This window comes from Pleurodeles waltl, chromosome 3_1, assembly GCF_031143425.1.
Source record: "Pleurodeles waltl isolate 20211129_DDA chromosome 3_1, aPleWal1.hap1.20221129, whole genome shotgun sequence".
NCBI classification, from domain to species: domain Eukaryota; kingdom Metazoa; phylum Chordata; class Amphibia; order Caudata; family Salamandridae; genus Pleurodeles; species Pleurodeles waltl.
In genome coordinates, this window is record NC_090440.1 from 1,985,018,425 (window position 1) to 1,985,042,970 (window position 24,546).

Consider the following 24,546-nt stretch of genomic DNA (forward strand, 5'->3'; position numbering starts at 1 on the left):
ATTCTTCTGCACGCATAGAAAAAGAAAAAAATGAGGAGGAATAAAAGTATTCCTCCTCGTTGCGCCCTGCTAACGCCACCCTTGGTGTGGCATTAGATTTTGTCACTGCCTCAGGTTTACGAGATTCCATAATCTGTGCACTCCCACAGCAACACCCATTGCATGCCCCTTCTACGCACAGTGCTGTGTGGGAAGGGGCCATATTTACAAGGTTAACAATGTATTTACAAGGCTTAACGCCACCTTGTAAATACGGCACTGTGCTTAGCGCCACAGGAGCGTCACTAAAAATGACGCTAGGAGGCTATAAATACGGCCCATAGAATTCATGCAACAGAGGTAATTTACAATGGTATCTGTAGTTGTCAAGACCATAAAAGTAAAGTATTTTATTTCAGTTACTTTTGTGGTTGTTTAATAATTCACAAGATCTTTCAAATGCAACCAGAGGTAATGCTGAACATATTTGCAAATTCGTTCAACTTTAATTCATACACAACCCATGCCTCGCCTTCTTGATGCTATTACTCTGGTTCCGGTGCATGTCCTCCCCTTCTTTCACATGCTTGCTTTCTCACTGCGGTAACCTGTAAACCTGTTTAAAATCCGCTTGACGTGATAATGTGATTTCCCGGAACCTTGTTAAGCGCTTTCTTCATGAGAAGCATTCTCCGACCTGATGCTGATCTTTATAGGATTTCTATTAGTCTGACTCATTCCTCGTGGGAGATGATCTTAGGCGCTCCTCCTTCTGAGATTGTTGGGATTCTTGTTTGTTAAGATCTTTGCTTCTGGTAGAAATCGTCCGGATATTTATCTGAGGCTGCTCAGATTCTTGCTTGCTCAGGACCTGGCCTGCCTGAGGTGACTTCAGAATACCTTTCAGAGTTTGCTGCGGTTCTTCTTTCTTAGGATCCTTGCTTCCGAGAGAAGATTTCCGGTTACCTTTCTGAGACTGCTTAGAATCTTGTTTGCTTACATCCATGCCTGTCTGAGGTGATTTCGGAAAAACTTTCTGAGATTCCTGGAACTCACCTTTCTGTATCTCCTTCACTAACTGAGGTGATCTCAGAACGCCCTTCTGAGAAGATTGTGGGTCTTGTTTGTCAAAGGCACGCGATTCTTTTCTCAGATTCTTCCCATATCTTTCCAAAAGTGTTTCAATTTCCTGGAAACCCAAACTTCGGGCAACATCAATGGGCCTTTTATTCCATCTGTCTTTTAGCTGGAAGAATAGTCAGGGAGAAAGAAAGATTATCCTGGAATTAATGACACAATCATTAATTGACATGGCGTCATCATTTGATCCGAAGGGAAATGTAGTATTAGAAATAGTAAAAATGACAATACTATGCATTGTTATTGTTAACATGAATGATACCAATAATAAGAATGATAACGACACCAGTCACAATACTTTGATTAATAACACGTGCAACAATAATTAAAGTAATTCTTATTAGCAACATTACACTAATTTTTGTGATTATGATCATTATCAATGTGCTTATTTTTGATACTTTATTATTCCACGCAACACTCCCTGAAGTGTAAGAGCTGTACCATGCCATACTTTCAATCTACCTTTTCTGCAGAGTTTCAATATAATAACTGTTTTCAAACACGTTTTCTGGTTTGGAAACAGTATAGGCCTCACTCACAAGCCCTTTACGCCACTGCTGTATCATTTGTTTTCTACGCAGCCGTGGCGCTAGCAGTGCACTGTACTATATTTACAAACAGATGCATTGGGCCCAATGTATCAGTTTGTAAAGCCCTCCGTCACATTATACCTGCGCCAGGTATAATGTATGCAGGGCAAGGGTTCCCATGGGAAAAGTAATGCAGAACTGATGGAGTGAAATTGACAACATTTCACTGCGTCTTTCTACGACTTAACTGCGTCAAAATTTTACTGCTTGCTCAGAGATCTGTGTCTCCTTTGCATCATTTACTTTTTGTCTACCTAACATTTACTCCACTTGCCCGTCTGCCACACAATCATAAATGGTTTCTAACCTTCTTCTCACTAAAGTGGGCAGACTTTGCCGAGCTCCGCACTCCAAGCGGAGTGGCAAAAACTCTGCAAATTCCACCTGTGGAGTGGAGTTTACTGCACACCCCTACACAGGAGTCCCTGTGCAGGGCTTGAGCCAGGTCCCAAGCAGGAAATATGTGAGGGCTACATTAAAGAGGGAGAAAAGCTGTTCAGATGGGGTTACTCCCTGCTGAAGCACCTTCGTCAAGATTTTCATCTTGACAGTCTCAGTAGATGCAAGAAGGTCCAGGACTTCGGATGCTCTTCTCACCACCTTTGCAAATGAGGCTCCCTCCTCTGTAGCCATGTAGGAGGAGAAACCAAGCCAGTATCTGGAAAGGTGTCCAGTCCACTGGTGTACACCAGATCCTCACACCAGGTGCCCTCAGTGTAATCTATGGGCTGATATTCTTCAGGGGTTTTTGGCCCGTCCCATTCTTCCCCAAGATCTAGCCCACAGAAAGTGGGGACAGGCTCTGGCTTGGAGAGAATACCTCTTATTGGCACTGGAGTTGGCATCGGACGACACCCATCTGGCTCCTTGTCAGAATCAAAGATGTGAATAGGGATGGCACAGCCAGAGGGTGCTGCACAGGGTAAGGTAGAGGTGGCTCGCCGCACAGGATAAGCTAGAGGCGGCTCGACCGACGATAGTCCGGATCCATCCATGAATCCAAGGGGTCCGACAGGCACCAAACTCACTGGCAGAAGACCAGTAGGGGTCCTTCCCAAACCAACAGGCCTGAAGGTACACAGACCACTCAGATAAAAGGCGCATGGCTTCATAAAACTCACTGAGTAGGGTGGGTGTCGCTCCAGCTCCAGGAAACTCGGAGAGCTGCAGAGACAGTTCAGAAGCAGGCTCAACCATGGAACCAGGCTTCGAATGCCAACGAATATTCCCTCATCAGATGTTTTTAATGGATGGGGCGAAGTCGAAGACTTCTTTGACTACTTACTCTTCTTCTTTTTGTGGGACTTCCTGAATATCCAGTGATGGCTCTGCGGCCGATCCCGGGAGCTTCCTCTCAACCAGAATCAAGATTGTCATGGTGTTGCAAGGCAAGAGGCAAGGAGATTGAGGGACTGCTCCCTAAGGCCTTAGAGTGCATGTTGCAGCAATCAACGCAGGTCTCTGTGTTTTTAGTTGCACTCGAGACACAAGAGGCAGACGAGCTGTAGGTCCGTTACCAACATTTGTCAGTGACAGGCACCACACAGTTTAAAACTAACCTTTCTCATGGACGTCCTTGCCATACAAGTAGACAACATCGCAGAAAAAAGTATGACAAAAGATCAAAAAAGGTCACGGCACAGAAAGAAAAGAACTGATGTCAGCGCTCTGGGGTGACACTTAAATAGGCACTGTACCTGTCACTACTGGCACAGACGATGCCATACTAAGCCAAATGATTCCCCCTACCAGCGTGCAGGGGTACTGCCTACGAGAAATTTCCGGATCCAGTCTTACAGCTGGGGATAAGGCAGGGGACTCCAACCTTTTTATGTAGTAAGGGCTACTTGTGTTCAGTGAAAATCCTCCTGAGTCACTAATATTATTAGAGATATAGTAGTAACCACATCAGAAAAGATTGCAGAAGTGGCCACCATATGCAAGATAGCAGAGATCACCTCTGTGGTTCAGGCATGATTGCCAGCAGTAAGGTAAAAAATGCTTTGCCAATGCGGAATGCTTCTAAATGGGTAATACAGCATAGCTGCAATGCCCTGGCACCAAGGTAATAAATTAGCAATTGTCTCCCCAACAATTTTTGATTTTTATTTCTCAGATATCAGCATTAAATATATTTTGGAAATTCTGGGTTTTTTCTACAAACCTCAGCTTATAAATTCTGAAAATACACACATATTCGTTTCAAACACAATCTTTTCAAATTTGGCAACATATGTTAATTTCAATAAGCAAAAGCTTCTAATTTAGTTCACTGGGCTGCATACAGGAGAGCTACTTTCAGGTAGCTGGAGAGGTGCTAGTAGCTCACTGGTCCCTTGCTGGCAAAGTCTGTTCTACGTAAAGGAATCTGGTGGGAAAAGTCTGTGTCAGATTATTTATTACCCCTGTGTCTACCAACCTTTTTTACTACAGAGTGACAAGAAAGTTTTGTAATGTCATCTGTAAATTCAAATGCCAGATTTGCCTTAAAAACAGCTACCAGCGGTTGCCTTGCAGGTTGCCTTCGCAAACTTATCTAGAACATTTAGGGGGCCTAGTTTGCTGCCCCTTTTGAAGGTTATGACCGTAAAGATCATCCCCTCACTGTCTTACTTCAAGAAACAATGATGGATATTGGCACTGGGCTACTAAATCGGCTGGTCATTAGGCTCTATAGGAGGGTCCTCGACCTACTGCAAACTGCATCTCCTGCGCAGGTGAGGCTGGAATTTGGTCTTTTGGACCACCAAGCTGTGGGTGCTGGGGTGTTTTTGAAATTCCGTCATAAATTGCGTAGGGCAAAGGCTGGCAGTTTAGAGTCAGTATTATGGCAGGAACTAGTAAATAAAATCTACCTCAAGCATTATAAAGTATTGTGTCAGACGTCTAATTGGAACTCATAGTAGAGTATGGAGAAATGTCTTACAGATTTTAATCTACCAACACTTTCAGAAGATAAGCAGTAAAGTCTCATAATTAATGTAACCTCTAACGAGACAGAGAAAATTCTCATGTCACTGGCTAATGGAAAGTCATGCAGTAGTGGAGGGATCCCAGCAGAAGTCTATACAGGATTTTGTCCCTGAATTGGTGCCATTCCTGATAGAACTCTTTAATAATATTATTAGGGCATTCCACTTAGCTCTTGTAATTAGCTGTGTAAAAAAAGATAAGCCGCCTAATAATGTAAACCCCTAAAGGCCGATGAGCTTGCTGAACTCTTTTTACAAACTGTTTGCAAAACATTCTGACAAAACATGTGACATCCATTGCTCAAAAAACTATTCTTAATAAGTAAACTGGGTTCTCATCATCACAATCAATTGTGGTGAATAAAAGTTATCGGATCGAGCATTTAACTTCTTTTCAACACATAAATTGAAAGCGGCAATAGTAATGATAAATATGTAAGAAGAACTTAGATCTAGCACATTGGACAGGCCTTTTTTGATTCTTGCTAAATATAAATTCCCTATGAAGTTTTTAATTATTCTTCAAAATGTATATATGAATGCAGTAGCTAGAATTGTTATCAACGGAAAGAAGATACGATCTGTAGCAATTAATAGAGGCACCCTCCAAGGGTGTTCGATGTCACCTATATCTTTTACATTTTTAATCAAGACCCTGGCATCGAGACTACATAACAATCCTTCAATTTTACCACTTTTAGCGGTATGTCCAAAGTTAAATTGTTTGCAGACAATATTATTCTTTTTTTGGAAAGCACAAAAAGATAACTTTCAATGGATTCAGAAAATAATTCAATAGTTAACCTGAGGATTGCTATAAAATTGATTAGTGAAAGTCAAAGATTTCATTATTTAATGCTGACAAGAGTGATGTTCTGGAACTTTGAGACTTTAAGAAAGCAATTTTCCCCCAGCAGTCAATTTGATTCCTAAGGATATTTGTTACATCAAATTTTTCACATCTCTATCATTTAAATTACAATGTTATGCCTAAAAAGGTTCATAACATACTCAACCAGTGGACTTCTTTACAGCTATTGGTAACTGATTGCGTCTCTCTCATTAAAATGTCCATTCTACTATTATCTTTATTTTTGTTTGCCAATGTTGAAGTCAAGATTAATTGTGCTTATTGTCAATAAATTGATTTATTAATTAAAAAATGTATTGAGAATAAAAGGCATCCATGGGTCCAATTTTCAAGTCATCAAATAAATAAGGAGCTGGGGACTTTAGCACTGCCTCATCTCAGAATTTACTACTACGCTACTCTTTTACATAGTTTTACACATATTAATCACAAAGTGGAGTTCTATGATACCTTTTTTATTACTAAAATGGTTAGACAATCTGAAACTGATCTTCCAGTCTTTTTTAACCCCTTAGCTGCTGGGCCGTTTCCCCCCCCCCCAGTGCTGAGCCCTTTTTTGGCTATTTGGGGTAGTTCGCGCTTAGGCCTTCATAACTTTTTGTCCACATAAGCTATCCACACCAAATTTGCGTCCTTTTTTTCCAACATCCTAGGAATTCTAATGGTACCCAGAGTTTGTGGTTTCCCCTGGAGGAGACCAAGAAATTAGCCAAAATACAGTGAAAAGTTTGTTTTTTCCCAAATAATTGGAAAAAAGGGCTGCCGAAGAAGGCTTGTGGTTTTTTCCCTGAAAATGGCATCAACAAAGGGTTTCTGGTGCTAAAATCACCATCTTTCAACCTTTCAGGAACGGGCAGACTTGAATCAGAAAACCACATTTTTCAACACAAATTTGGCATTTTACTGGGGCATACCCCACTTTTACTATTTTTGGTGCTTTCAGCCTCCTTCCAGTTAGTGACAGGAATGGGTGTGAAACCAATGCTGGATCCCGGAAAGCTAAACATTTCTGAAAACTAGACAAAATTCTAAATTCATCAAGGGGTCATTTGTGTAGATCCTACAAGGTTTTCCTACAGAAAATAACAGCTGAAAAAAAGAAAATTGTAATTGAGCTGAAAATAACAGCCATTTTTCTTTATGTTTTACTCTGTAACTTTTTCCTGAAATGTCAGATTTTTTAAAGCAATATACCATTATGTCTGTTGGACTCTTTTGGTTGCGGGGATATAAAGGGCTTGCAGGTTCAACTAGAACTCTAGGTACCCAGAGCCAATAAATGAGCTGCACCCTGCAGTTGGTTTTCATTCTATACTGGGTATACAGCAACTCCTTTGCTGAAATATGAAGAGTGAAAAATAGGTATCAAGAAAACCTTGGCATTTCCAGAATGGGCTCAAGATAAGGTTTTGAGGAGCAGTGGTTATTTGCACATCTCTGAATTCCGGGGTGCCCATACTAGCATGTGAATTGCAGGGCATTTCTCAAATAGACGTCTTTTTTACACACTCTCTTATATTTGGAAGGAAAAAATGTAGAGAAAGATAAGGGGCAATAACACTTGTTTTGCTATTCTATGTTCCCCCAAGTCTCCCGATAAAAATGATACCTCACTTGTGTGGGTAGGCCTAGCGCCCGCGACAGGAAATGCCCCAAAACACAACGTGGACACATCCCATTTTTTGACAGAAAACAGAGCTGTTTTTTGCAAAGTGCCTACTTGTAGATTTTGGCCTCTAGCTCAGCCGGCACCTAGGGAAACCTACCAAACCTGTGCATTTTTTAAACCTAGAGACCTAGGGGAATCCAAGATGGGGTGAATTGTGGGGCTCTGACCGATAAAAATGATACCTCACTTGTGTGGGTAGGCCTAGCGCCCACGACAGGAATAGATCACCAAACGGTCAATGTTGTCCTTACATGAGGCAGCTGTTGACCCTGGGGTGATCCATTCCTGACGCAGGCACTAGGTTAGTGTTTTTATCAGGACAGGCAAGGAATCACTGGGTGGTAGGAATTTTGTGGATCCCAGCATATTCCTGTAGTTTGTGTGACAGAAATGCGAGAAAAATAGTTTTTATTCAACATTTCAGCTTTGCAGGGTATTCTGGGTAAGAAACCTTTGGGGAATCCACACAAGTCACACCTCTGTAGACTCCCCCGAATGTCTAGTTTCCAGAAATGTTTGGGTTTAGTGTGTTTCTCTATATGGCCGCCGAACCCAGGACCAAAAACAGAGGTGCCTGCCTTACGAAACCAGTTTGTTTTGCGATAGATAATTTTGATGTCTCCACAATACGATTTGGGCAGTGGAATTTGGGGCTGAACTAAATTGGGGAGCTCCCAAGAGAGCACTCTCTCTCTCTCTGCTTGCCGCCGCATTCACCTCCTCTCTGGGTTGGGCTAACCCACTATTACCCAGTTGCACAGACTGCTTGCGAAGGGACAGCAGGACTGTCCTCATCACCTCCCTCATAATGTACTGGAAGAGGAGTTATCGAATGGGACTCCTCCGACTGAAAAATCATTCCCAGAGTCTGCGCCATTGTCCTAACCCTCAGATGCTGTCTCAGTATCTGATGTCTCAGTCTCTGATCCTATGTCAGAGCTGTCCTCTATAACCCGAGTGACGGCAGCAGTCATCCATCAAGATGCCATCTCTGCTATTGGCTAAACTGTTGCTCTAAAACACTAGCCTACGTAGACAGTATCAGAATAGATGGTGTGTGTGAGATACGTGCAACAGTAGAGGCCACCTTACCTGCGCTTCTTCCCTCAATCAGCACGTTCTTTCAAGACACTCAAAAAACACCTTGTCACATACCATTCGTCACAGTCTTTAGCACCTCTTGCGCCCAGTCCAACAATCATTATTGGTGCCCCCACTCCCTCCTCCTCGGATTCCCTCATTACCACCCAGCAAAAGTGCACTTCATCTCTCCATAGCCACCCTCCACCCCGCACATACATTTAATTTGTATTATAGCGCAGGTAATGGCTGACTTTACTAATGTACTCAGCTACTTACATAAAATACAGATTTGCTCTTTGCAGTAGGCATATAAACCTTCTGTGCTTCTTTATGGCACTAAAACTGCCACTAGACAAGTCTGACCCTTTTGTAGCAGAAACATAATCACAATACTTACTTGACTTTTTTATTGCTGCCTAAAAGCTACAGTTGAAAAGCGTCAGTTGAAGTATGTGCATTGCTTTGAAGACGCAAGCTGCAACTGCAAGACAACTGGTGGCAAATCTATATATATATATATAAATAATTAAATATATATATATATAAATATATATATACAGGGAGTGCAGAATTATTAGGCAAGTTGTATTTTTGAGGATTAATTTTATTATTGAACAACAACCATGTTCTCAATGAACCCAAAAAACTCATTAATATCAAAGCTGAATATTTTTGGAAGTAGTTTTTAGTTTGTTTTTAGTTTTAGCTATGTTAGGGGGATATCTGTGTGTGCAGGTGACTATTACTGTGCATAATTATTAGGCAACTTAACAAAAAAAAATATATACCCATTTCAATTATTTATTATTACCAGTGAAACCAATATAACATCTCAACATTCACAAATATACATTTCTGGCATTCAAAAACAAAACAAAAACAAATCAGTGACCAATATAGCCACCTTTCTTTGCAAGGACACTCAAAAGCCTGCCATCCATGGATTCTGTCAGTGTTCTGATCTGTTCACCATCAACATTGCGTGCAGCAGCAACCACAGCCTCCCAGACACTGTTCAGAGAGGTGTACTGTTTTCCCTCCTTGTAAATCTCACATTTGATGATGGACCACAGGTTCTCAATGGGGTTCAGATCAGGTGAACAAGGAGGCCATGTCATTAGATTTCCTTCTTTTATACCCTTTCTTGCCAGCCACGCTGTGGAGTACTTGGACGCGTGTGATGGAGCATTGTCCTGCATGAAAATCATGTTTTTCTTGAAGGATGCAGACTTCTTCCTGTACCACTGCTTGAAGAAGGTGTCTTCCAGGAACTGGCAGTAGGACTGGGAGTTGAGCTTGACTCCATCCTCAACCCGAAAAGGCCCCACAAGCTCATCTTTGATGATACCAGCCCAAACCAGTACTCCACCTCCACCTTGCTGGCGTCTGAGTCGGACTGGAGCTCTCTGCCCTTTACCAATCCAGCCACGGGCCCATCCATCTGGCCCATCAAGACTCACTCTCATTTCATCAGTCCATAAAACCTTAGTAAAATCAGTCTTGAGATATTTATTGGCCCAGTCTTGACGTTTCAGCTTGTGTGTCTTGTTCAGTGGTGGTCGTCTTTCAGCCTTTCTTACCTTGGCCATGTCTCTGAGTATTGCACACCTTGTGCTTTTGGGCACTCCAGTGATGTTGCAGCTCTGAAATATGGCCAAACTGGTGGCAAGTGGCATCGTGGCAGCTGCACGCTTGACTTTTCTCAGTTCATGGGCAGTTATTTTGCGCCTTGGTTTTTCCACACGCTTCTTGCGACCCTGTTGACTATTTTGAATGAAACGCTTGATTGTTCAATGATCACGCTTCAGAAGCTTTGCAATTTTAAGAGTGTTGCATCCCTCTGCAAGATATCTCACTATTTTTGACTTTTCTGAGCCTGTCAAGTCCTTCTTTTGACCCATTTTGCCAAAGGAAAGGAAGTTGCCTAATAATTATGCACACCTGATATAGGGTGTTGATGTCATTAGACCACACCCCTTCTCATTACAGAGATGCACATCACCTAATATGCTTAATTGGTAGTAGGCTTTCGAGCCTATACAGCTTGGAGTAAGACAACATGCATAAAGAGGATGATGTGGTCAAAATACTCATTTGCCTAATAATTCTGCACTCCCTGTATATATATCACTTTTATATGTGGGTCTGGTTTTCCTGGGGGCAATCGCGCCCCCCCCCCCCCCCCAGGGGGCACCTACCTTTAAAAAATATATATATATATGCCCCCAGGGGGGCCGGTCCGTTTTCCGAGGGGGCCGACCCCCCCAAGTGAAATCCCTGGTGTCTAGTGGTGTTTCCTGGCCCCCGATCGCAGCTGTGCTGCGTTCGGGGCCAGGAAACACTTTCAGGAAGGCCTCGTAAGAAAGGGGAGACTCTCCCCTTTCTTACGAGGCCTTCCCGAACGTGGGGAAGGCCGTTTGTGGCCGTTTTCCCCATCGGAGCAGTAGGCCCCCGCAAGACAGCTTCCTGCTCTGATGGGGAAATCAACATTGTAACGTCAACGCGTCACAAAAGGGTGGGTGGGGGGAAACTCGGAAGAGCTTCCGTGTCTCCCAGGGATAAAAAAATAAAAATAAAATCCTCGGGTGTGACGCACCCGAGGATTTATTAACCCCCTCCCTGGTGTCGCCCACTGGTCGTGACCCGCACCAGGGAGGTAGTGTGGGCATCGGCCAGTGGCCGACGCCCGCACTAAAGAGGTTAAATCAGCAAACCTTCCAAAAAAACAAGATACAAGACATATGCTATGTGTGTGCACTTAAGCACTTATTTAAAAAAATATAGGGGCATATTTAAGAGCCCCTAGTGCCACCTTAGCGCCGCTATAGCGTCATTTTTTTATGTTAAGGAGGCGCTAAAGTGGCATTTTCCCCACCCCATTTTTACAAAGTGGCACAATGCAATGTAAATTCTTGCACCACATTATGCCTGTGCTGTGCATAATGTATGCGGGGGGCGTTCCCCCATTAAGGGGGGGCTAAAAAATGGTGCAATCAAATCTAAGAGATTTCCTTGCGCCATTTTTTCCAGCACTTTTAATGACTGCACAGAGCAGGCGTTAAAAGGGAGCATACCATTATTTAGAACTGACCCCTATGTACTCTGCAGGAGTAGCACCAACATTTTGGCGCTAATCCTGCAGAGTACATCAATAGCGCAAAAAAAACGACACTATTGCCCCCTACCCTGCGCCATGGTGCGCGGTATTTTAAATACAGCGAACACATGGTGGCGGTAGGGGGCGCTAAGGGGAGTAAGGAAATTAAAATCAGCCCCATGGGATTTCTAGTTGTCATTTTGTTTTTTTACCGCTGAAAGAGTGTCTTTATTTCGGTTTGAATATGTCAAAACACATAGGCCCTGATTTATACTTTTTCTGCGCCGCTTTTGTGTCGCGTTTTACGCAAAGCGGTGCGAACGTACACAATATAATTGTATTTTGTAAGTTTGCACTGCTTTTGCATAAAAAAATGACGCAAATGCAGTGCAAAAAAAGTATAAATCAGGGACATAGTATAGTAGTGGAATGGAAAAGGGTTTAATCAAGGAGGATACTCTGTATCAAATCAATCGTGGAAAGTTTGGGTGGAATTGATGAAAGAAACGTATCACTTGGATTAGTTTCACTCAAATAAACTTTGAAAAAAACAATTCTATGATGAATGAGCTTTGCATCAAAATGTAACTCCACTGGTGATCCCAAATTCTGTAGACAAAATCAGAAGAGTTACAAATTGCAGTTTAACACCAGGGTAATGACAGCCTATTTCAACAATGGCAACCAAGCCATGTGGGCAGCGAACTTTAAAAGGATGTCTTTTCTTTCATGATGGATGGTATGTTACACTACTAGTTCTCTGCATAGGATATACCCTTTTGTGTCATATCATTGTTTTAAATGCTATAGTAATGCTTTGGGAGATTGGCTATATGTGTTTTTAAGATCCCCTGTACTAACTGAATTTTTGCATAATATTTTTTCGGGTTTGAATTGCATGCTTGGGATAAACATCCATCCCGATGCAGGTCTAGCACTCTTTGTATATTCTAGGACTACAAATGACATGCAATTTTGGCATGTTTCTGATCCATATCTGGAGAAATAACATTAAGATGTTTTTCGTTCTGATTTTAGAAAATTAGGGGCATATGTAACAATATATCACGCAGCGCAGTGAGTCACCTTGCTGCACTCCGCTGCACTGCCTGTCAGGAAAAGGGTAGGAATGTGCCATACTTAACACTGTACAGTGCATTCCTGGCTTTTCCTAGCACTGGTGCACAATGTACTGCGTAGCGTCAAAACTGACATCCTAGCCCCATGGTGCAAGGGTGCCTGTGTTGTGAGCAGGATAGTTTTTGTGCAGGAAGGGACACATTCCTGCATAAAAAACATCCCATGCGGCAATTTCCTCTTTTTATGTCTAATCCAGAATGCACCACACATAGAAAGAGGAAGTAAGAATGAGAAATAAAGATATTTCTCCTTGTTACGCCTGTATGTTTTTGACGTATTCCCATGTCTACCAGTGACGAAAAATCTGTGAACACGTCAAAATCAATGGATGGATGTGTGGGAACACCCACGCTCCACCCATGGAATGCCTTCCCAGGGCGGAGTAATGGAACGCAGCTATTTGCACTGCTTTGAATTAGTTTAGATTTATTAAGCCAGGCAAGGCCACATAAGGCGGTCTTGCTTGTCTTGATAAATCCGCCTTAATACTTGCAGCACTCTTGCACCAATGTGCGTGGTGCAAGAGCGACTCAAATCTTTGATAAGTATGGCTTTTACGTTTTTTAATAATGATACTGTTGTAATGCACTGTACCGTTGCACTTTATTTTCACACTTTTTGCACTTTTGCATTGAAGCTGCCATTATTTGAAATGCACTTGGGGCATATTTATGAGCCCCCTTGAGTCACTCTTGCACCATGCATTGTTGTTAAAGAGTGAAGCAAATGAAAAATTAGATTTATGAGGTTGCGCAAGGCCAGATTGTGTGGCCCTGTATGGCTTCATAAATCTTTAGTAATGTAACGCAGTAAAAATCATTGCATTCCATTTCTCCACCCCACGGAATTGTTTCCATGGGCGTTGCATGAGAGTTCTCATGCAACATCCATGGATTTTGACGCATTCCCAGATTTACAACAGCAGGCAAACCTGGGAATGTACCAAAAATATATGCCTCCTAGAATATCTTTATTTCTCTGCGTTGTTCCTCTTTCAATGGGTGCTGCATTCTGCAGCATATATAGAAAGAGGAAAACGCTTTCCAGGATTGTTTTTGTGCAGGTCTGTGTCCCTTCCTGCACAAAAACAACCCTGCATACAATGCAGGCACCCTTGCAACATGGCGCTAAGGTGTCTGCGTGGGCACTAGGCACCACATTGTGCACCAGTGCAGGGGAAGGACAGGATTGTGCCATACCGCATTAAATACAGCGCATTTCATCCCTTTCCTAGTGATGCAGCGCAGCAAGGTGACTTTTTCATAAATATGGCCCTTAATTTATGCTCCTGGGTTTGATGAAATATTTGCCTATTTTAGCGTTGCTCAATAAAGAAAACAAATCGTAACTGCTTGCCAAGGCCAGACGTCGTAGCTTTGCAAATGTTTTGTTCTTATCTGCTAATGTCCGAATAAGAAAGTTGTCTTCACCTCCACGTCACTGCAGCACCATATACCTACACCATTACAGAGCACAACGGAGCAAAACGTGGAAGACCATATGAAATAGAAGACAAAAACTGTTTGCCCTGAATGTTTGCTCCAATAATGACAGTACTATATAAATGCACCGTACCTTAATATAATATAACAGCATAACATTACCATCACATACCATGAAACAACAATACACACAGCTCAACATGGCATAAATGTGAATTACAATAAGCACAAACAAAAAAATATATACAACGTACAATATGCCATATAATCCTGTTGAATGGTTGTCGGGGATTTCAATTTGGTAAACATTTGCAAACTTAATACCAAATGCCACAACCAATTTGCATGAGAGTATCATTATTGTTTGAAATGACACCCATGTATTAAGTCAGAGCATAAAACTTTACCTCAGTGTTCGCACCGTTCTGTAAAAGGAGCATTACCATCTCTGTATTGTTGGTGCGCACCGCCTGTGGAGGATAGATTGAATATCAGATGGCAGAAATCCTCAAATAATACATACACATCTAAAAAACAAGCTCTGCATGATTTCCATTTCAACATAAGCTTTCTGACCATCCGCAGGTTATTTCGGTACTACCTGACCAGTGATAGAGCGTTCCGTACTAATAATTTACCTGTACTTGGACGCTCTTTCGGCCGATGAATCTTTTGGCTAAGTGGGACTCTCTTCACCCGAGATCAGTCAATTTAATCAAATCAATAATCAATAACGAACATAAGCAATGCCCTGATCAACATAACACTTAACAATTAATCCAGAATACATTTCGGCGAACCATGACCTTTCGGTCATGAATAACCACACCAGTTTATTCAAAGTTAATGAATTTATTTCCCTATATTAACAAAGCTAGCACAATATAGATGTGTCTCAACACCAAATGATAAACGTAAATGAACATTAATAGCTGTCCATAACGACGAAACAGGTGCAATCTATGCAGCATTTGAATAACAAGGCATTCGATGATAGCAATGCAAATCACTAAAACTATAATCTGTAATGAGCTAATTACATACATTTAGTCAGCATAACAAGGTCTCAAATTGCATCGTGCAACAAAAGGAATCCTCATCTAACCTCAAATTAGCATCGGCATGTGGGACTTCATGCAAAAACAATTTAGCAACATTAATTTAGAAAAACTCCTAACTAGAGCTCTTATCAAAAATCAGCAGTTGGTTACCTAAAAGAAACACAATGCAATTGTACAATTTCCTTTCATATTTACCAATTACAATCAGCATTCAAGGAAGTCTTCGTCTCACAGGTACCGTTTCTCGATCAGCATGGGACGGGGCAAAGGGGCAGGGGTGGACGGGGCAGTTGCCTCACGGCGGCAAGATAAACTACTACTTCATGCAAAGGGACAAATCAAAGTTAAAGTCTCCAGGGTAAGAATCATTTAAGTCTCTTTCTCTCGATTAGAGAAAGCATCAAAGTCTCTTTCAAAATGGCGTCGCAGCAAGGTGGGCCATATTAGCTGCAAAATGGCTCAATGGGTGTGATGTCGGGTAATAGCCACTTTCTTCTCGTGCACCTGGTTTAAATAGACAACAGTTCAAATCCAGTAGGGTCTTCCATTGGAGGGTTCATAGGTTGGATTCAAATTGTCCAATCAAAAACAACAGTTCTCAAGCTTTTACTTAAGCATACATTATCCTTGGAGACGGGTACGCAAGTTGCAACATTTAATACCAATTAACTCACTTTCAGAGCTTCCATTGTCCGCACCTGCAGATTGACCTTGGAGCAGGAAAAAAAGATGCCAGGCTGGCACGAAACCTTAAGATAAGCATGTGAACGATCTCAGTGGAAAAGTACAGCTTCAAGCAGAAATACACGTTTATTAGCACATTGGAAAAATACGAGCATCTAAATCGTGAGACAAGGCAACTAGGCCGAAGCCTCCATTAAAGTAATGCTAAGCTAAAACATTTCAAACAAGCAAATCATAGCACACGTTTACGATTATGTCGGATTAGTGCACTTCTAATACATCACGTTATATAAAGCACGCTTATAAATGTTGGCAAACTACTCTGAGGGCACATTTTGTCCCCGTACAATCTTTATTAGTTCGATTAAAGTCACACTCGATTATTGCAGCACTACGTTTATGCGCTAATAAATGTAAAACCTTCATTTCTGCGTCATCAATCCCTCCTCTGATGACTACTTGTCATCACACAAACTATTCCCACAAATTTTATTCCATTAAAATTCTGTCAGTTCTCTTTTCCTTTTAGTTCCCCTAGTTTTCGCTTTATATTCTTCTGCCATTCTTTTCATCATTTTCTCTTCCAACATTTTCTGTTTCACTTCAATTTCGTCGTTACAGTATTTCGCATAATTCAACACCTCATCAATAGGTTTCGACTGCCAACAAATCAAATGCGACTTTATCATCTGACTTATCTCTGGTCTCAGCCCTTCCACAAATCTAAACACAAAATGAAGCATGTCCTTCGCCTCTATTGTTTCCGTGCCACTGTAGTTCTTGAACGCCTTCAACAACCTCTCATAGTAACTATGAATCGACTCTTTAGCCTCTTGGGCAGTTCGATCGATCTTCTGCCAATCCACATTTTTCGCGGAAACCTTCGTCTTCAAATGCTCAATCACCTTATAGTACAAGCTCATCACCATAGGTGATGGTGCACCCGTATCCCTGTCTCTCTCTGGTTCACTTGTCGGCCAACCTACAGCTCTTTTGCAATCCTCCCACAAATCTGCCGGAACCACAATCTCAAAGAGAGTGTTCAGGTCTTCCCAGAGACATTTTGCAAGCTTCACAAACCTATCAGTCTGTTGATACCATTCAATCGGTTTCTCTCTCAGTTTGGGAAAATCATCCGTAAAAGACTGAATGTCGCTTCTGTGCCATGGTACATGTATTAATTTTCCCCCTGCTGTCTCCCTCATTGGTAACATGGTTACTGCATCACTACTCTGTGGTCTTTTCTCGTTGAGCTCTGGGACACTGTCTTTCCTCTTTTCCTTTCTCTTTACCCATCTGCTTTCCCATTTGTCTAAGCACCTCCACACTTGTGCACTCTGCAACAATTCTCTAAGGTGCGCCTTCATGCCTGCTGACCTCATGTGTTCAAAATCTGTGGTCCCGAAATCCAACCTGTAGCTCCTGCTCAAGTGTTTCGTCTTGTCTATATCAACCCCGTTTTTGTCAGCTATTTCTTGCAAGCTTCTATGTACCTTGTTCACTTCTCTCGTAATCCTGGGACATAGATACCTCAGCTCTTCTTCCGAGTAGGACTCTAACCTATTCACACCCATAGTCCCTTCCACCAATTCTTGTGCTTCCATGTTCAACCTGACCCTATTCAGATAGTCTTCTCCCTTCCCACTGGCTGAGCTTTGTGTGGAATTCAGACTGTTGAACCACTGTGTCAGCTGTTGCGCATTCAACCTCATCAGTGTAGCATTCACATCGACTGCCATTGATGGTTGCGGCAACTTTTCAGTGTTCGATGATAGCGGTATCATCAGTGGGGGACTCGACCTCACCAGTGTTGACTGAGCACATATGGGACTAAACTCCATCAAGGATCCAGATCCATTTGGCAGGGCCGCTATCGGAGTTGTCTCTGGAGTGTTTTGAATGCACCTCCTTTCCATCCCGCTCTGCACCATTGATCCTTGACTGCTCATACCTGAATTAGGCTGAATGTACAAAGGTACCGGTGGACCTACAGTAATGGGTAGGGATATCGCATCTGCGTTCTGTCCATTCCCCATGTTCTGAGACATGTTCATTCCCAAACTATGGGTCATCATTGCCGGTATGCCCATCTGACTCCCCGTCATCTGAGCATGTGCGTTTCCCCCCTGCATCTGCTTTTGAGGCATCAAAAACTGGGTTGATTCAGCTTGTGCCAGTGTTGGGTTGTGACCATTCTGTCCTCCCATTACGGTTGGATCTAGAATCATTCCCGTACTGTTGTCACTGCTGTAGTACCTTGGGACCTGCGGCTGATAATTTTCTGCTAGTTTCAATATGGGCACATCTGGATATATTCTCCTAACCTGCGGTATCTGCGGGGTGAACAGTAAACTCGGGTCCTTAGATCCCGATGATGCTCCTGAACTCTGAGTTTCACTGTTCTGTACCGGTGCCGGAGGGGCAGAACTGGTACTTGGACCTTGTCCACTCTCTGCATAAGGTGGTGGACGGTCGTTCAGCAATTGCATGATTAACTCCTCATCCTCTAACTCCTCTTCTCTTCTCAACTTTTCCTCGTCCTCTCTATCCTTGGAACACCTCCTGTTTGTCTTACAGGTAGCTTTCTTACCTGTCTCCTCTTCTTCCTTAGTAATTGCGGGAAACAATTTTATCCCTTGCAATACATCTGACCTCCACACCTTCTGTGCATTATCCCACCTAGCGTCCGCTAGTGTCTTTTCTACCTTCCTTATCCTAGTCTCGAACTTATTTTGCTGCTGCTGTCTAGCCATTAGTTCCCAAATCGCTAGAGCCTCAAACTGTGCTGGCCTTGGAGGTACCTTCATGTCGTACATCGCGAATCTCAAATTCTCTAGGATCCTTATATTGAAAGTCCCATGGACCGGGAACGCTACGCTCCCATGTTTCTCTGTCAGCTTGTGCCATTGCTTTAGCCAAAGGCACGGAGCTACCCCTTTTTCCTCCATTACAATGTAAGCTGGTGTACCTTTGGGCGGCGTCTCCTCTCCTACGCTCGCTTTAATGTAAGACTCCCCCTTCATCGCACTCCTTAATGCTTTAAAAAATTTCATTTTCTCGTCTTTTATTTCACAAAGTTTGTAATCAATAGGTGACTTTAATTCCCGGAATACTCTTCGCTTGCCTTTCCCCTTCCAATCGAGCCCCACGGACTGCGTCCAATCCGTGCGCGACCCTTCTCTACAACCAACCTATCCCAGCGCGGCTCCTAGTGACGTCACACTCACACACTGCGGCTGACAAAGCCTCGCGGCTAGTCCTCCTTCACTCAGCTCCTCTCGTAACAACTTCTGGCATGTATCGCGAGCTACCAAAAAAATTATAATAAAACAGATCTGTCGGTTTACTACAGGAAGGGTAACACAATCGCTTCAGGACCTTAGGGATTTTTCACTAGCCTCGGCAGTTATTCCATCTTTCTCGGTCCCCACGTTCGCAAGCAAATCTGACCCGCAGACTGCTCTCAACTTGTCAGTGATCTATTCTAGTGCACTTTAGAATTTTGTCAAAGCCCGAAGTCGAAGTTTTCTTTCACTCCCTTAACACACGTACCGACTCGTTGACCACGCCCGATCAACCTACTAAACCGACCAGACCACAACATAAAACAAGTGTCTCATACACTTTTCAACATACTCCGGAGTCTCTTGACCTCGCAGGGCCCGTCTCAACAACAACAACCACGTGGACCTTTTTATGCACGAAGCGCCACATGCACATAAAGTTCGACGACTTCCCTACTCTCACACTCGGAGTCGCACCTCCGCTATTTCTATGAAGTTCGACGACTTCCCTACTTCTACACTCGGAGTCGCACCTCCGCTATTCTCTAAAATCCTCGCAACCTTTTCACACAATCTGCGGCAATAAGCTATGCAAGCGCAAAATCCTAACTTCACTCATACCATCACTAGTACCGCCAACGCTGATCTCACACCTCCATTCTCTTCATTCGCAAGCTCCGAGATCCCGGGAAAGTCGCGGTGGACTTAGCCCATCATAATTTTCTCAATCTGTTTTACCCAAGAAAATCTAATTCAACTTCTCGAGTGGGATCTCAAAAGTCGAAACCGTTAATTCAACACCATGTATGTCTCGAGTGGGGTCCCAAAAGTCTAAACCGTCCTCTGCTACCATCTACTGATAGAGCGTTCCGTACTAATAATTTACCTGTACTTGGACGCTCTTTCGGCCGATGAATCTTTTGGCTAAGTGGGACTCTCTTCACCCGAGATCAGTCAATTTAATCAAATCAATAATCAATAACGAACATAAGCAATGCCCTGATCAACATAACACTTAACAATTAATCCAGAATACATTTCGGCGAACCATGACCTTTCGGTCATGAATAACCACACCAGTTTATTCAAAGTTAATGAATTTATTTCCCTATATTAACAAAGCTAGCACAATATAGATGTGTCTCAACACCAAATGATAAACGTAAATGAACATTAATAGCTGTCCATAACGACGAAACAGGTGCAATCTATGCAGCATTTGAATAACAAAGCATTCGATGATAGCAATGCAAATCACTAAAACTATAATCTGTAATGAGCTAATTACATACATTTAGTCAGCATAACAAGGTCTCAAATTGCATCGTGCAACAAAAGGAATCCTCATCTAACCTCAAATTAGCATCGGCATGTGGGACTTCATGCAAAAACAATTTAGCAACATTAATTTAGAAAAACTCCTAACTAGGGCTCTTATCAAAAATCAGCAGTTGGTTACCTAAAAGAAACACAATGCAATTGTACAATTTCCTTTCATATTTACCAATTACAATCAGCATTCAAGGAAGTCTTCGTCTCACAGGTACCGTTTCTCGATCAGCATGGGACGGGGCAAAGGGGCAGGGGTGGACGGGGCAGTTGCCTCACGGCGGCAAGATAAACTACTACTTCATGCAAAGGGACAAATCAAAGTTAAAGTCTCTAGGGTAAGAATCATTTAAGTCTCTTTCTCTCGATTAGAGAAAGCATCAAAGTCTCTTTCAAAATGGCGCCGCAGCAAGGTGGGCCATATTAGCTGCAAAACGGCTCAATGGGTGTGATGTCGGGTAATAGCCACTTTCTTCTCGTGCACCTGGTTTAAATAGACAACAGTTCAAATCCAGTAGGGTCTTCCATTGGAGGGTTCATAGGTTGGCTTCAAATTGTCCAATCAAAAACAACAGTTCTCAAGCTTTTACTTAAGCATACATTATCCTTGGAGACGGGTACGCAAGTTGCAACATTTAATACCAATTAACTCACTTTCAGAGCTTCCATTGTCCGCACCTGCAGATTGACCTTGGAGCAGGAAAAAAAGATGCCAGGCTGGCACGAAACCTTAAGATAAGCATGTGAACGATCTCAGTGGAAAAGTACAGCTTCAAGCAGAAATACACGTTTATTAGCACATTGGAAAAATACGAGCATCTAAATCGTGAGACAAGGCAACTAGGCCGAAGCCTCCATTAAAGTAATGCTAAGCTAAAACATTTCAAACAAGCAAATCATAGCACACGTTTACGATTATGTCGGATTAGTGCACTTCTAATACATCACGTTATATAAAGCACGCTTATAAATGTTGGCAAACTACTCTGAGGGCACATTTTGTCCCCGTACAATCTTTATTAGTTCGATTAAAGTCACACTCGATTATTGCAGCACTACGTTTATGCGCTAATAAATGTAAAACCTTCATTTCTGCGTCATCACCAGCCAGTACCGATCTGATGTCAACAATAGTTTGGACACGAAGGACGTATTGACTACAAATCATACTGTGGACAATTTACTAAGCTGCAGCAGAAGGAGTGTCATGCACGTGTCATAACTTGAAATCGTACATGAGTGCAGTCTTCGGGAATGTCCTTTTTCCATAAAGGCATTATCACGTAATAAAACCATAAAAGGCCAAGGACGTCAAGATGCGGTCGCTTTTTGCGGAGCTCCCGAACTTGTGACCCATCCTTAACCATTCTAGAGCCCCGGAGGACTCTTCACCGCTGCAGGGAGCGCAACGGTTTCCTGGACCCCCAGCTTCCTTCTGAAACTCAGGCCGCCCGAAGAGGAGATCAGGCCGCCCGAAGAGGCGATCGGACGCGATCGGTGCGAGAGACCTGCCTCACTCGCGACCAGACTGGGCCAGTGGAACCTGGTGGCCTTCTCTCTGCCCAAGGCAGCAGCATCGGAATCCCCCTGTGAGCCCGCCATGGCCCGGGGCATCGGGTACGGACCCCGATACTCACACCGCTGGAGGACAGGGCTTCCGGCTTCCTCTTTTGTGGCAGCGCCTAGGGGGACAACACAGTAGTCCTTGTGCTAGCCTTCCTTTAACAGTGCCCTCAAGTCTCCATAACCACTCTCTCTCTCAGATGCATTTAGGTAGTGTTGTAGCGCCACTCATTCCAGTGTAGGGTGTCAGAGCACTTTATGTCGCGCACATATTACACAGAGACCAACTATCGTAAGTGTGTAAATCAGTGTATCAGAAATCTCACATAAGACAGAGCACTGCCCTGGTGCATTGTAGTGACAATTGAATATTTAATGAAAAATGTGTTGTAGAATACATCGTTTCACATTTTTTCCCTAACTTTCTTTGGGGAGAGAACCCTACAATCCCCACAGCAGTGGTCAGGCTCACTTGCTATGCACCCTATCGGGCTGGTCTGAAAACAATTGCCAGGGCTGCTTTGGGTTCCCAGTCTGTCCCTGGAAGTCATTCATGTGGGGACATGTAACACTCCAGAGGTCCCTCCTCTTTGAGGGTCAGACTTTGAATACCCATCATTTTCAGAAGTGCAACTGTACACCCCTATAGACCGTATTTGGGCTAGGTAAGAAGGTTGTTGGGGGCAACAGATGTTTCTGGGAGGGAAGTATGGAGTGGGGGGAGTTAGAGGGTACAGGGGGTAAGATAATAGTTAATTATTTGTTCTGAGAAGAGTTGTTTCTGTTTTCTTAAGTTGGCATATGTACCATACAGTCATTATGACCACTCAGTTCCTTCCCACTGACCATGAGAGATTCTCACAACTCTATCCACAAGCGTGTCACCCAACCTGCGGGTCCGTGCTTCCACGCACTCCCCCAAGCTGCTTCTATGACTGACGCCACATTCCTCTACTGGAATGTAAATGGGCTCCTAGAATGTATACTTCGATATGCTAACCAAATAGTTCCAGCAGTACTTATGTTCCAGGAGACCCACCTCCTGGGCACCTAGGGGTATATTGTGGCACTTTGTAACCCTTTGCGCTACATTATGCCTGCACCAAAAAGGACAAGTGATGGATGGATTGATGAACAACGTCAAACATTCATCCTCAGTACAGAGATCTGGGCCTAAATCTATCGTTTTATTTTGCTAGCCATGCCATTCCAGTTTGGACCCAGCCATATGCAAATCAGTCTTAACCCTGCTCCCCATGGGAACAGTCTAACCTAAGCTGCCAAACCAAATCCTTTCTGGATCAGAAACAAGCATCATGGGACCGGTTTCGGGGTATCACACCCACATCAGCCAGGATAGCTTAACTCCAGTAGTATGGAGGGGAGCACAGAACCCACGTCCTGGCATACCCGTCCCACTTAGGGTGACAAAAGCAAAAAGAACAAGTGATGGGCGGAATGCTGAACAATGTCAAACATTTACCCCCAGTACAGAGATCTGGGCCTACATCCATAATTTTTTTGCTACCCATACAATTCCAGTTTGGACACAGCCATATGCAAATCAGCTTTGACCCTGCTTTCCTAGAGATGAATGTTTGAGATTGTTCAGCATTCTGTCCATCACTTGTCCATCACTTGTTCTTTTTGTTTCTTTTTATGGGATACAGTTGTGCAGCACCTGCATGACCGTATCCCATAAAGTATGGGTGCAGCGGCCCAAAAGGCATGCAGTGTTAACAGGCTGCAATGCCAGACTGGAGAAAGAGAACAAAAATTTTCTTCCAAAGTTGATCCTATCGTTTTGATTCCCTGTCCGGGGGTGTGCAAGGGAACGTACCAGAAGAGGAAGAGGTCTGAACGACTAAGCTCTCAGGTGTAGGGTGTTGAGTCAGGCATTTAGTCATTAGGTGCAGGCCTATGGCGGCGGGGGATTGTCCTGTTGACAGGAGCCCCTGTGCAGGGTTTAGTCCACGTCCCCAGCAGGACATGAGTAAGGGCCTCATTGAAGGACAATAGGGGTTCTGATGTGGAAGCCGTGGACTGAAGCATCTTAGTCAGGAGTTTAGTCTTGACTGCCACTGAAGGCAACTCGAGGTCCAGAACCTTGGCCACCCCTCGCACCACCATCGAGTAGGAGGCTCCCTCCTCCGTAGCCATGGAAGGGGAAGAAAGCATGCCAGAGTCAGGGGAGGTATTCAACCCACTGGCTTCATCCAATCCCTGAGCCCAGTCCATGTAAGGGTCTTCGAGCTGGTATACTAGAGTGTCCAGTGACCCCTCCATACTCTCACCGTACCTATACCCACATATATAATGGTCAGGATCCAACCTAGGGAGTGATGTCCACGTCGAATTTGGAATCGGCGTCGAACGGCATAATTCTGCCTACAGTTCAGAGTCGAGAATAAGTATGGGATCAATGTCAATTATGGGCCCAACCAACACCGGAAAAGTCGACTTCTGCATCGGGTCTGGGGAAGGTCGCAGTGTCATGACCAACGTCAAGTCAGATCCCGAAATGGATCCTGGGTGCCCTTTGGAGCTGAGGCCGAAGCCGCCAGCGCAGAACCAGAGGGGGCCCACCGACTCTACTGGGCTCAAATATGAGGCACATGACTTCATAAAACTAACTCCCT

At 43.4% G+C, this 24,546-nt stretch overlaps 1 protein-coding gene across 1 annotated transcript in view; it reads right to left on the minus strand.

Annotated features, from left to right (window-relative positions):
- Positions 1-415: 415 nt before the first annotated feature.
- The window catches only part of LOC138283497 (L-asparaginase-like), a 209,979-nt gene continuing 185,848 nt past the window's right edge, over positions 416-24,546 (minus strand). Inside the window, exons 6-7 of the mRNA XM_069221439.1 lie at positions 14,394-14,456; positions 416-1,225 (exon numbers count right to left, since the gene is read on the minus strand). Coding sequence (XP_069077540.1) covers positions 704-1,225; positions 14,394-14,456 — 585 coding nt within the window. The 3' untranslated portion in view covers positions 416-703. The remainder of the gene's footprint in view (positions 1,226-14,393; positions 14,457-24,546) is intronic.